The sequence below is a fragment of the Hermetia illucens genome, chromosome 1, assembly GCF_905115235.1.
Source record: "Hermetia illucens chromosome 1, iHerIll2.2.curated.20191125, whole genome shotgun sequence".
In the NCBI taxonomy this organism is placed as follows: Eukaryota; Metazoa; Arthropoda; class Insecta; order Diptera; family Stratiomyidae; genus Hermetia; species Hermetia illucens.
The window spans coordinates 69,985,588-69,999,738 of NC_051849.1; the positions used below are offsets into that span (position 1 = coordinate 69,985,588).

The 14,151-nt window shown below is 40.4% G+C and overlaps 1 protein-coding gene across 1 annotated transcript; it reads right to left on the reverse strand.

The window, feature by feature from the left end:
- Window positions 1-11,318: 11,318 nt before the first annotated feature.
- On the reverse strand, window positions 11,319-12,892 carry LOC119657368 (serine protease 7-like). Its single transcript, XM_038064255.1, has 4 exons — window positions 12,687-12,892; window positions 12,325-12,616; window positions 11,977-12,263; window positions 11,319-11,917 (listed from the first exon to the last, which is right to left on the reverse strand). Exons 1-4 carry the CDS (start codon window positions 12,781-12,783, stop codon window positions 11,616-11,618), a joined length of 978 nt encoding a protein of 325 aa, XP_037920183.1. The 5' UTR covers window positions 12,784-12,892; the 3' UTR covers window positions 11,319-11,615.
- Window positions 12,893-14,151: the final 1,259 nt, after the last annotated feature.

Sequence of the window (14,151 nt, forward strand, 5' to 3'; positions counted from 1 at the left end):
TCTGTAGGGTTCAATCATGACAATTTCTATCTAGGGATCCAAAATAATCTAAACAAACAAATTCTTTCATTGCACTTCACGGCTTGCTAAATTCCAGGCATCTACTATTATCTACAATCTGCCGGTTATCCCGCTACTCTTTTTTTCGCATAAAATGTATTTGTGGTCCCTATTGTACGACTTGCCAATATGCTGCAGGTCCATGCTTTCACGAAGTGAAGCATTTAAAACACCTCTTTAATGATATCTTGTCTCACAGACTATAAACCACCCATCCATTTCGAACTTTTCTTTCTACACCGTCTACACAGTCTATTATGCCCGTTTGAGTGCCGCCACAAGGTTTTCAACGGATGCTTTACCAAATCCCTTGAACTTAAATCGTGTTTGCAGCTAGTACAGCCTACCACTCTGGATGTCGCCTCATAAAGATCCCTGCACTATACATACATCTCATGTTTCTGGGAACATAACACAGCAATTTATCCATAACTCCTTTTGGAAAAATATAAATCCTTCGAGGAAATCGTTTCTTTGCAGAATTTTTTCAGCTGAAATATGAGATCCCTTTTGTGAGTCCTTTGGATCTGAAATTGCCAGGTGGGTCTCTTAAGGGTCTCCCCGGGACAACTTTTACCATCTTTACTATCTACGTGCACGTTAGATTTCCTTTGCTGGAGATCACAATAGGCGAATCTGCATTTCCGGTTTCTTCTGCGCCTTTTTCTGCATGACCTTAATCCGTGAATCATTCTCATTCTCTCTCTTGGGTGTGGCTTCAGGGGCCGATGTTTGCACTTAAGGCACACGCTTTCTTTTCCCTTTGCGAAGTTTTGGCTCCGTTTGTTGGCCCGGACCTTTTTCTTTATAGGCGCCTATTTACTACCTAGAGTTCCCACATCTTTGTTTCGCGCTCTTTTCTTTGGTCGTGGATCAATGGCAGTCCGGTTTATTATCAGATAAACCGCCTGTGCCACTGTTGGGACCGTAGATTTCGGGCTTCCCCTTAGACTTCTTTCTTCCTCCTACGACCGATTGGAAAGGATCCTAATGGTGCTGACTATGGTTTTAATGGTTTGGTCCACGTTCTATTTGCCTTTGGTAAACGTTAGTACTAGTAGTATTACTCCTTTTAAACACCCCTTCGTCTTTCTATTTTGCCCTCTCCAGCATTGGAGGAGATCGTAAAATTGACGGGCTTCTTCTGAGTGGGTCAATTTCCCTGAATCTAAGTTACCTGTATCTCCATTGAATATCTGCGATCGGCGGTTATCGACGGCCGAAATTTCTCTTAGTCACTCTGGAAACCACGGGTCCTGGGATTCTGAGTCGTGCTACTATAAAATAATGTACTTCTAAATTGAATCATGGAACTTTTTTTGCAAATTTTTCAGATGAGCTGTGCCTGAGAATGAGTCATTCATATAATTGCGTATTTTCCAACCCTTCTTTCTTAGCTCTTTAGCAGCTATTCACAGGACCACCTGCATCGCAAGGTTCTTTTTGGGACCTTTCATTTGATACAACATGAGACTATATTCAGATAGAAATAATCGCATATATGTTCCCCTCTAATGCTACCGTTCAATACAAGCGTGAAAGGTCACAATTTCAGTATTGCCACCAAATTCCACATTAATAAGTGCACCGGTTTTGAAGTAAACTGCTTGCAACAGACAAACATATAGTAAACAAATTAAAAAGGATCTTTTCTGCCAAGAAAAAGTTGAAATGAGATCATACAAGCCGCCATACCATACCATAGTGCTCTGCTACTAACTTCCGAGCTTTCACCCGAAAGTAGATGTTGTGGGCATTGCAGTCAAACTGCATTCTTTGCACAAAAATTTTCGATACTGGGTGCAAATCTGAAATACTTCGAGGAACCAAACAAATGCAAAGTAATTTTTTCATCAACTGCGAGTGACAAGTTGTGTTAGTTGAACTTTTCGTAGTCTGCAAAGGAATTTAAATTCTGCTTACGGCAATTAAAATTAAGCTCACATTTGGACTTGCATACAAAACTTTGAATATTAACGCAATTAAAGTTTCAGGTATTGCTTCAGGTATTGCTTCTTATGTTACGTGTTCATAACACAAATTAGCAGTCACGGTACTTACTTGCCCTTGAACTTTTATATGAACTGTTTGTCTGAAACTAATTTTCTATAAATCACATTTCTCAGTGAATTCATTTCCTTTATTTGCCCCGAAAACCATTTTTAACTTGGCTAATGATTTATATTCATTAGCTTATAAATCTTGCACCTATTGTAGTCTGATATGTATTTTTTTGCTGCTGCTTCTAATTATCATAATATAGTCATATCTTTTGTTCCTATTGGACAGCAACAATAATAATTACGATAACCGGTCGAGAGGAAAACAAATGGAAGTAAATTATGGCAAGTTCACGGGTAATGGATCCAAGACGAACAAAAAAATTGGATCAGTAATTATATTTCCCAGTAATAATGACTCTAAGAAGACATGGTAATTTTAGAAGAGCGGCGTCTTCCTCGCATCCAGCCACCAATTACAATGATTTATAGATGAATTATTTACTAAGATTCTTAAGAAAGAATATTGTAAAATAATATAAGTGATACGCAATGACAAATGAATAGACGGGAATTAATTAACTTTAGATTAGCGATTTGTGGCTGGTTGAAATAATCAGGGCTATTTTTAAAAAAAATCGGCCTCCAATTGATTTAACTGGCGCCCAATGTGGGCTGTAACTAAGCTCGGAAAACTAAAATATCGATAGCACACCATAATTCTGTTAATCTACTTGCTAAAACTGACAATTAATTCAGACCAGTAATACCCCAGTAAAACAAGCCACGCCAAAAATAAGATGCTGATTAGATCGTCTCCGAAGGGTACTAAATCGATATTTTGATTTCTTTTAAGATTGTGCAAAGGCAAGTCTTTGCTCATTTTACAGTGTAAGGATGCGGAATCCTTTTATCGGTGGCTCTTGCAAGTGAGCAACCCGTAGATGTCCACCGACCGCAGTCTCTCGATAGTCTCGGTGGATACCACGGTGAACACCAAAAGTGATTTAAATTGAGAGAAGGAGATGTTCAAACACAGTACGACTTGACAAGAACGCCGATAACAAAAACAAAGAAACTTAAACGATAGGCCGACCACAAGGCGGTTCCAAAACCCATTGCAGAAGGTACTCCACGACCAAAAAGTAAGTGGATCTATTCAGGAAAAGCTCGTCAATTCTAAGATCTCGACCAGAGTCAAAGATAATAATAATAAATGTAACTTTCTGTCATACGCAGTTGGTTACGACGGTATGGCGAAAGTCACTTCAGGCGTGTCCAGAATGCAACTAGGCGAGCAACCAACAGAGCTTTTTCAGATTTCTCAACGAATCCCAACAGAGCCTCCGAACAGTACAGTTTTCGGCAACGGAAGCGAAAGAATACTGGGATGGACTTTGGGGGTTACCGGCTTAGCATGCTTAGTGGATCATCGCCGAAGGCACCCGCCAAGCCACTACGTCTGCCATGAATTTTGCGCATGTTAGTGAAGACGAAGTTCAACGAGCCATAAACAGCCCAAAAAACTGGACGGGCCCAGGTCTGGATCGGGTGCAAAACTTCTGGTACAAAATATTCACCAGTATATATGGTCGGTTGGCACACAGCATAAATCAGTCCATTACCCGGTTTGAGGAATTTACACCCTTCCTCACTGCGGGGATTGCCCACCTAATCCCTAAGAAAGACACGGTGCAGGACTCCACTGACACAAGAAGGATTACTTGCTTACCAACCCTCCACAAATTCATAACTTCCATTATTAGTGGAAGGGTCAATGCGTACCTCGGGAAGAACAACATTATATCCGAGGAGCAAAAGGGCTGCCGAGTTGGCTCAAGGTAGTTGTTGGACAACTAGCTAGAAGCCAAAGAAACCTCTTTAGTTGCTAGGTTGATTATGCCAAAGCTTTCAATAGCGTCCCGCATACCTGGCTGATCGATATCCTACATCTATATCGCATTAATACGAAACTAACAAAGTTTTTGGCGACAGTCATGAAAGGGTGGCATACCACCTTATCAGTACCTTCATCTGAGTTTGCTAATACCTCAGAGCAAATTCATATACGGAGGGGCATCTTCCAGGGAAATTCGTCGGTTTTGCATGGGACTGAGCCCGCTTTCATGGCTACTGAATAATGCGAGAGAGTTTTGCAATATGTTTTGCAAGTATGGCCTACGTGGTAAATGCGAACTGACACATTTGATGTACTTAGATGATATCAAGTTGTGTGCTGGTCCTTACAACTACCTTAGATGTCTGTTGCGAATAGTAGAAATGTACACCCGTGATATTCGGTTGGAGTTTGGATTAGACAAGTATCGAATCCAAGCTTTCCGCAAAGGTTATCACGATCCGCATGCCGGACATAGCATTGATGGCCTCCACATCGAAGCTATGACCGAGATAGACTCCTACAAGTACCTAGGAATTCTGCAATTAACCCATGCTCGAGTTGATGGTCTAAAGGATGCTCTGCCGTCCGAATTCCTGCGACGTGTAAAGCGGTACTGAAATCACATCTCTCGGGGAATTTAGAGAGACAGAAATAGTAATCAATTTATTGAGTTTATATTTCACACTATTTAATTTTATAATTAAATTTGTAACTCAACTCTAATGTCCAAAAAAATGTGCGGGTTACAATTTTTTTACCGTTGGTTTTCCACTATCGTGGCGAGTTCGAATATACCATAAATAAATTTCGAATGTTGTTAACCCTGCTGTACCACAAACGCATTGAATGTATTCGCTGTCCTTTCACTGGCTTACGCATTGGGAAGATTGGCGTTTATGAAAACCGATCTGGAAAACGTCCAGCGGCGAATACGGGCTACTATATCCAAATTCCGGATGCATCATCCAAAATCTGGGCGTGGTAGACGTGGCAAGTCCACTTGCTGCACGCTTATTTTTACAACAAAGAGGAGACGAGTCCCTTATATGCAGTCTGTAAGGCAGACTGTGGCCTGACTCCACTTAAATTGAAAGATCGATCTTTCAATCCTCTAAGTGGGGTGAAGCCGGACCAAGAGCGGATCGATGAATGGAAGTCGAAGGCAATGCACGGTAAACACGTGATTGTCGTTGGCAACCATTTGCCAATTTGCATTTGTCGAACAGATAGCTATGTGCTGGGGAGCTCTTTGCTAAGACGGAGGGGTTCACATGTGCCATGCCACCCGACCTCATAAACAGCTCATCTGAAAGAACTGGTGAAGAATGACCAATGCAGAATGTGTGGTTCGCGCTAGAAACATTGGACTATCTCATTTCTGTCCGCACTGTTATGGCATCGGTGCAATACATCGCCAGGCATAATGCTGTATGTATGGTGATTCATCAAAACCTTGCATGCAAGCATGGGCTGATAACGGGGACATGTGTTTACCGATATGAGGCGCAAGCAGCACTTAATAGTTCTGTTTACAGCATACATTGAGAACGGCAAGTTATGATTGATCACCATATTCCACATACCAAGCCTGATGTACTGTTAGTTAATAAGACGGGTCGCACCGCGTATATTATTGATGTTGCTATCCCCCATAATAGCAACATCGAAAGGAAATAGCCAGAGAAGAATTTGAACTATGAGCCACTGGTTCGGGAAATCCAAGGAATTTGGCGTCTCGAGCGGGTGGTTGTATAATAGTTCCCATAATATTGTCATCTACAAATATTATACCCAAATTCCTCACGGCTTCCCTTGATGTCCTGGAACTCCTACACAATCTGGTTCAAAGCCTGCGAGAATATACCATTCTGCATATGACGGATTCTACCTTTATGTTTTAAGTAAGCGGGCTTGTCCGCGCCTAAATACACGGCACTTAGTGCTAGTATCAGGTAAATTCAGGCATCTGCCGAGATTGTGATAACTCGGAACTAATCCTTGGCGCAACAATCCATATTGGATCAGGGCCATGAAGTGTGTTAGAGCACTTCATTCAAGACTGTAATGATATACTACAGTAAACTGTAGGAGGCAATGTGATCTGCATAGTACAGCCAAAAGTTATTACTGCGGTTTGACAGGTATTCATTCTCAGCTGGGTCGATTGGTATCCGACAGAAAAAATACAAATCCCACTGCCACCAGGAGATTTGAACCGCGACCTTCATATGTTCCGCCTTTTCGCCTTCTGAAAAAAGTGCGTGTGACAGACAGACAGACATATAAATAGAAAGAAAAAATGAAGACCGCAAAAGAGATTGCGGCCAGAAGCGCTGTCTAAAACAACAAACAATTGAGCTGAAATATGCGGAAATTTTGCCGAAGGTTAAGACAGATAGTTCCCTCCTGGAGCACGTTAACCTGGTAAGACATAACCAGAAAGACTATTTACTCCTTGAATTTAGGCCTGGGGAGAGTAAATCTTGCGATATTCATAAGTAGATTGAGCCCTCACGGGGCAAAGTAGCGGACGTAAAAGTGTGCCAAGAATCAATGCTTATTGAGGACCAAGATGAGATCACTACAGAAGCAGAGATCTGCGAGCCCTTAAAGACTTAACTTGAACTATATTCAATCCTTGAGTTAAATGTTGGCAAATGTTGGCAAAACTCGAAACAACTGGGTCAGCTGCCGACTACGAGAACACATATCACCAAGGAAGTGTTTCAAGTGCCAGGAATTTAGGTATATTTCGAGTAACTCTTCGAACAAATACCATTGGTCTAAGTTGTCCCGAAGATGCAGCAAGGAAGGACATATTGCCAAAGAGTGCAATGCGAATCTGAAATGCCTGCTATGCAGAGAAACACAGGAAAGTAACAACGACCATATCATACTCAGTTATAAATATCCGGCATTCAAGAAGGCAATTTCAGCTTTCCGTAAATGAAGTCCCTACAGTGTAATGTACGCCGTGATAAAAGGTATTTCTACATTGCGCTGGTCAGGGAAAGAGGAAGGAAGAAAGGTGATTACGCCATGGTGGTGCTCTTGGACATTGAAGGGGCCTTCGAGTGTATATCTTTCCAACTTGGCGATGATCCCACTAGTACGATATCGGTGATACTTCAAATAAGTAGATCTACCTTATGCTAACACAGAAATTGTTGTATGCTGTATGCAACGAAAGGCTACCCCCAAGGAAGTGTGCTACCGTCATTTCTGTAGAGTATGTTGATCGGCTCACTATTATATGTTGCAATCATTACACTGGTGTACACTTATTCATCCGTGGGTCTAAGTCTTCACTTTATTACAACGAACATACCGAGACCTTGTGCACTAGATCCGCCGCAGCTTCTTCTTTACCCTTTGTCCCGTTGACAAGCGGGGCTGGCTCGCCTTGACCGGTTCCGGCATTTTGTTCTATCAAAGGCCTGATTTGGATGTAGTCGCAAGGCCTTCTACTCACAGTGACAGTGTCTATTTTATAAAGATCGGCCGAGATAAGTTCTACTTTTTTCGTTTTACATGAGACAATCATCCTATTTTTGGAGAAGTTTCTCGAGATCATTTTTGCTATTAAACACTAGGAAAATATCATCTAGTGAATTTGAAGCCCTTGGAATATATATATCCTGAGCAGAGCACTGTGATGAAAGCAGATAATCAGCTAATTCGTTTTGGTCTATGTCGAAATAACGGAAGAGCAGAGGAAAGAGTATTAGGAGATATATTGAAAAAAACGCATCCAGTTTTTGTAATTTTTTCTGATTCAGGAATCCCCATACATTTGCTTGGTAGAAAATATGAAGTTTTCTTCAAATTCTGCGAAAACTGTTGGTGGTTTGAAGGACCACCAGGAACCTACCTTTCTAAAGCAACGAGAAGTCGGTTTTTTCTTTGGGAAAATGTGCAACAAACTTTCGGCTTGAAATGTATGCGACCTGGGTGATTGACAAGCGATTGAGAATAAGGGCAATGCAATCTGCTGAACTGAGGCGGTCGTGTAATCATTCGACCACATCAACAATGTAGACACCGGTTGAACTCCATTTCTATTTCGAAAGAGAGTTCAATTCCTTCCATGCCTGGAGTGAAACCAGCAATTGGAGTATAAGTTGCATTGGGCAATTCTACTAGTTGGCTACATGTTCGGAATAGGGACCAGTACAACTGAACATGACAGTCTGAATTCTCAGAGACTTCACCTGTCCCCCATAAACAGACTCTAAACCAAAACTACTCTGGAAGATACATGTTAAACATATGTCGGAAAGCGACCAGGGCTCTAATGATTTGTTGTACGCCAAAAATGCTGCACTGGATATACAATGCAATAGTAAGGCCAATGGTTGCTATGGGGCGATAATCCGCGCAGGCAGAACTGAACTCAGTACAACAGTCAGGAAACTCCCACCGCAACCATCAAAAACTGGCCTGCGTATATATCAGTGGGACAATGAGGAGGTCCTTCTAAGAATGTCTTCTCCCCATCTGGACGTTCAAATGCAGGCAAGGAGGGTAATCTTCAAAACGTCCAGGAGTATGAGCTGCGAGGGGAGCCGCCTAATTCGAAGAAAGATTGATATTCTATCTAGACGCTATTTCGAACTATGATATGAAGGGATAGCACGACAATGAGGTCACCAATAAGTAGCTGAAAGAACTTACTGGTGGTGGCGGTTCGACGACGGTTCACTCACGATAGTGAACAGCTTTACCACAGTTCCCAATGATTTAACATCAACCTTCTGTAGATAATATGGCAAGCCCCAGGTATAATACATTCGGATACGAACTACTCCAAACCGAAGCGAACATATCTTTGCTGAGGTCGCTTTGAGGAACCTTTCTTTGAAACTCCTCAAATTTCTACACAATTGCTACTATCAGCGAGAATGTTACTTTTCCAATGAGTGGAGTATAATAAGTCTGGTTATTTGCGTTTTCCGACCACCTTTAGGTCGTCGCTTTTGCCGGATAGCTATGCGGTGCTCTTCTTGTACGCATCGCTTTGTTCGCTGGTGACTCGTTCTCTATGGTCCTCTATTATTAATGGTTTAATTGTCGAGGACTCCAACTGGGAAGTGCATGCAAAGCGGTGGCTGGCCTGTTGGCTCCAACAACGGTTAATGGACCTATCTCTCGATTTTTTTTAGAATATTTCTCGATCCTATCTTTGTAATCGTTGTCCTCGAAAAATTCCAAAGGTTCCAAATTCGAGGTTATGGGACCGATAGTAGAAGTGTTCATTGACAGGATACAGGACGGTATGCTGGGGGAGCATAAGAACATACATATATTAAGATCTGGCTTCAAGCTATATTTGGAATTGTTCTCTAACAAAGCGACTGGGCCACAGATAGGATGTCACCATACTTGGTAGTATATATTTGCCGTGGTTACTAAGGCTCAATTCAAGAGTTCTTGCCCTGCAAGGATCAGTCGCGTCTCCAAATGAGACACTCGATTTTTGAACTCCAAATGAATATGTATTTCAAGTTTGGCTTTTCTTTTCTAAAATTCTTAAATCTGAAAAAGTACATAAATCAATTAAAAATATTGATGTGTCATCAATAATTCACACAATTTTATCGCATATCCGTCAACGAGCTCAAACATTAATTCGATATTGCATTAGTTTGACCACATAAGTCTGCTAGATCATCACTTGACTTTCCATATGGCACACGCTCTGATGTATCAAATTTACTTCATACACATTCGACTAATTCATGTCCCTATGCAGATGCATGCATGTCACTCAGTTTAGAGCTTTTCTAAATAGAGTTTTTAATTATGCGAATTTCGAATTTTTTATGACGAGTTCGAGTATCTTTGGTCCGTTTTCTGAATTGGTTTGTTTACTCAATCATTGTTTGAATTATTGATAGCGTATAGTAATTGAGATTATAATTAGAATAGATCTCCGTACGTTTGTTTTGTAGTATTGCTAATTTTACTCTTACTACATCACAGGAGGAAGGTGAAGAAGACCACCCGTCTTGGATGCGACAATAAGAGGGGTACATGCGTTCTTCCTGCTATCACTAAGATGTTAGCTGAAACCTCTGGTGTTCATCAATTTGAAAAGACTCTCAGTCGCATAAATAGGCAGTGTCTCTGAAATGGTCGACGCCGAAGGCCATTCCGAAAAAAACTAATATCAAAGCAAAATATCACAAAATGGCGCATGCTATATCGTGGTAAAATCTCAGGGAAAGTCCGCCAGAATTACATCCTGTCACCAATATTTTATTTTTTTGTTATATGGTATAGTAGATGACGCTCCTCAATGATGATGATAGATGTTTACTCCTCATTGAATCATAGGCCTTAGCCAATTGACTTTGGACATGGACAAGGGAGGTAGAATCTAATTCAAAAGACAAAATCAAGGTTCTCAATCTAACGTCATTGCACTTTTTTTATTTGAATTAAGGGAGAGTATATCGAGGGCGTCACAATTCCATATCTAGGAAACGTTGTTCCTGAAAACGCATTAACAACGCTAAATCTGCTTTTGCTGTCTCCATACTAAAATTAAGTTGAAGGTGCACAACGACAATGTAAAAAGCGACGGGGTATTCTGATAAATGACGAACTTAGTTGGCAAACGGACCAGATATCCGTGGACGTGCAATGGAACTCACTGGTTCAGGATCCCCGACGAGTTGGTTGTGCTAAAACTGCTTGTGATAGAACAGTAGAGAAAGAGTGAAAGCTTCTCAGAAAATCATGGAGGCAATTAAAGCGCACTGTCGCGACTACACAGCACATAAGTGTGGTTGACGTGATATACACTACGTCTACGGAAACCATATATTTATATATCTATATCTAAGTTGAAGAAAGTTGCTTGGAAAAATTGTGCAGCACAATGTGAAGCGTGGATGTAATGTGCGGCGCATGGTCCGAAATATGTCAATTTCCTATTACTTTCATGGAATGACAAATAATATTTACTTTTACTTGAATAAACATAAAATTTAGATGTTGATGAAAACAGGACTTCTGTTACAACAAATTAATACAATTAATACGCCTTTGCGAATTAGGTAAACGTATAAAGTGTCAAAATTTGACATAATATATCATATTAAATTTTCACACATCGATCAAAAGCCACCACATATTATGAGATTTGCAAGGAATTGTTTATTTATTAATTTATTAATTTAAATAAATTTATTTCAATTTCCCTTCTCAATTCTTAGCAGATATCATGAGGGATAAAAATATGTACATATGTCTACTTGTGACCAGAACTGTATATATAAAATTTTTTTCTCTTCCAATATGGAAATTGCGGGTCATAAAAATGGCATGCTCTTAACTAGGATTAAAACCTTTAGAAGAGATAATTTTAGATTTATTGAATTTGTTTTCTCTAGTTTTCAGCGCGTGTTTTATTTTTTCCCGGTGACTAGAATATCGTTCCCTACTGTTGATCAGTACTATAAAAAATCGATTGTCCTTGCAATTATATTTTTGGAAGAAGTTTTTTAATACTTGAAGTATTAACTTACTTCCTTCAGCAAACATTTATCATTTTAGACTCGGAACTATAGTTTACAAACCAAAACATACTTATGAGCATTGCTTGAGTTTGGTGAAGATTATATGAATTTAAAAATAGATTGCCACACTATCTAACCTACTATATTTTTTTCAATCCACTTTTCATAAGCCATTATATCGATAAAAACATCTGGCAAATTATTATTTTTCCTGCGTTTTCTAAATGACATGATTCCTTCAAGTATCGGACAGTTATCTATGTACGAGACCAAGGGAACCCCAGAATTGACGTTGCACGTACTTCGATTATCGTCTCTTACTCCACAAATTTGACTTTCAGTGACTATTCTATGAATCTTCGAATACTCACTGGAACACTGCTCCCGCTCAAAAAGGGTAATGTCTTGCTTGTTGCTGGTACGATTCTGTCTGGCTAAAATATTGAAAAATGTTGGGTAGGAGCAAACTTCGCCAAGAAAACGTTTTCCTTACCATTCGAATTAGGCCGACAACCAATGACAGAAAATTTCTCATTTGAAGACGTTTCCAGGGCACCGGGTTTGTGGACCCACCTCAAACAGATTGGTTCAATTTCGGACGTAAATTCAGACAAAGGCTCCTCGAACCGTATCAAAGCAATATCATTTTCACGCGTGGTGTCGTTATAACCTTCATGAACGATAACTCCTCCTATCTTTTTATCAGTTGCCAACCTAGTACAGTTTTTATTCTGGCATTGAAGATTTGGTGTAGCATCTTGACCCAATCTGATGTGCGATCTGGTGAACCATTGGAAATACATAAAACTGGCAAATGGGAGTTTCAACAACGCGCACTTACAGATTTCCAAAATTTTTCACAAATTGCCCACTAACACAATGAGCAGCAGTCAAAACATAAGACCTGCAGATTATAGTTCCAATACAAGGAAAGCTGCTATTTCCAGTTGCATTGATATAGTGAAGAAGCACCAAACGGGTCGAGGAATTGGCATATGTAGAATTATCCCCATCAAAACGATCCAGTGTCATAGGGCAGCAGTCACTTAACTCCGGAAAGATTTTCTGATAAGATCGATGAATGAGATCAGCTATTGAAAGTCTACGTCGACCGAGACCTCTTTTATAATCTCCTTTATTGAAAACAGAAGAAAAGCACGTTAAAAATAAGTAAGCAGTGCTCCAAGTATATCGGAAAACCACCTTGATCAGCAGAAGCCAAGATGTAGTATCCGCACATAAACACTATGAAGTATGTTAGGGAAAGGCTGCTTAAAGAAAACTTTTTAGCTTCTCCCATCTTCACCAAAATGCTGGAAGTTCACACAAAATTATAAAAGTGGAAAGTAGATTACTGAACTGAAGAAACTTCTCAAATGGCCAATATTCGACGCACATTGAACTTTATATGGCATGATGTAAACAGAGCAATCTCAGTGATTATCGCCACAGCCAACCGAGGCTAACACTCGTAAAAAGCACGAGCTCTTCGGCTTTGGTGTTTAAATATTTTTTAAATTAAGTAATAGTACGGAATGTTGGTCGCATAAGCAACAAGAAATCTAAGATCAGAACTCTATGAGAAGAGAGCTCCAATAAAACTCAAGAGTGGAGAAATTTCGATTCAGATTAGAAGCATGATTTCTGAGAAACATCCCCTTGTGGAATTGCTACAATCTTTTATATGTTCAGTTCCAGATATGTGACGAGCTAATCCATTTTAAACTCTTAAACTTGAAAATGGGGAAATCCTAACATTAAGCGTAGATGGAATTATCACCGAATTCCTAGAAATAATCTCGGGTTGGACTTCGGCGTATTGTGATGCAAGTGAATATATGTATCATATTATTTGATAAGGTTATTCCATGAAACATCGTAGATCATAATTCGCAACGCCATGCGTCACATCGTACACCCAAAGTAGGCGTACTCCAGAAAATTCTGAAGTTATCCAATTATCCAATGACAGATATGCCATACAACCTGCTTGAACTTGCTGTTGCCTATACTGACTAGTGGAATCAACAGCAAATATATTTAGGTAACCATTGAAGACATCGCAAAAAGGGTGACACCCGAACAATCTGAACAATGTGAACAATAAAACTTGCAATGTAATGTTGCATAATTCGCCGAGTCCTCATACAACCTATTCGCGGTGCCCACTGAAGCCAAGGTGGAACAGTATTAACCTAGCGCTGCGTGGCCAGTGGGGAGTTTGGTTGATGATTTCCTTGGCTACTTTCAGTTCCAAGTAAGACCCCGCGCTATCCGGGGAGAATACCTTTCCCGGATTACCCCGTAGCACCGCTTTGTGGAATCGACGGACTAGTGGTTTCTAAGTTGAAAACGATTGTCGTCGAACTATTTGTAGCGAGTATCAGCCATAGTACTCATAAACCGAAACAACAGCAAGCAACCGGAAGTATACTGCAGCTACCTCAAGAGCCAGTACCAGGATGTCATACACATATACCTATGCGTATATACCTCCTTGGTTTCCATGGTTCCCGATGATCAGAACCACTAGAAGTACTCCAACATTTGACATCCACCTTTGCAGCAAAGAAGACCAACCTGTTAATAGGTTGCGACGCCAATGCAAGGCATAGGCTTTAGGGGAGCTCGAAAATCAACGAAAAAGAGAGAGAATCTCCTTTGATTT

Bases quoted from the DNA above. Each gene is read 5' to 3' on its own strand.
- LOC119657368 (XM_038064255.1), bottom strand. From the start codon at position 12,783: ATGGGAGAAGCTAAAAAGTTTTCTTTAAGCAGCCTTTCCCTAACATAC. The intron at 12,617-12,686 runs GTGGTTTTCCGA...TTTTCAATAAAG, and splicing joins CTTGGCTTCTGCTGATCAAG to GAGATTATAAAAGAGGTCTC. The intron at 11,918-11,976 runs GTAAGGAAAACG...TCAATATTTTAG, and splicing joins TTGTCGGCCTAATTCGAATG to CCAGACAGAATCGTACCAGC.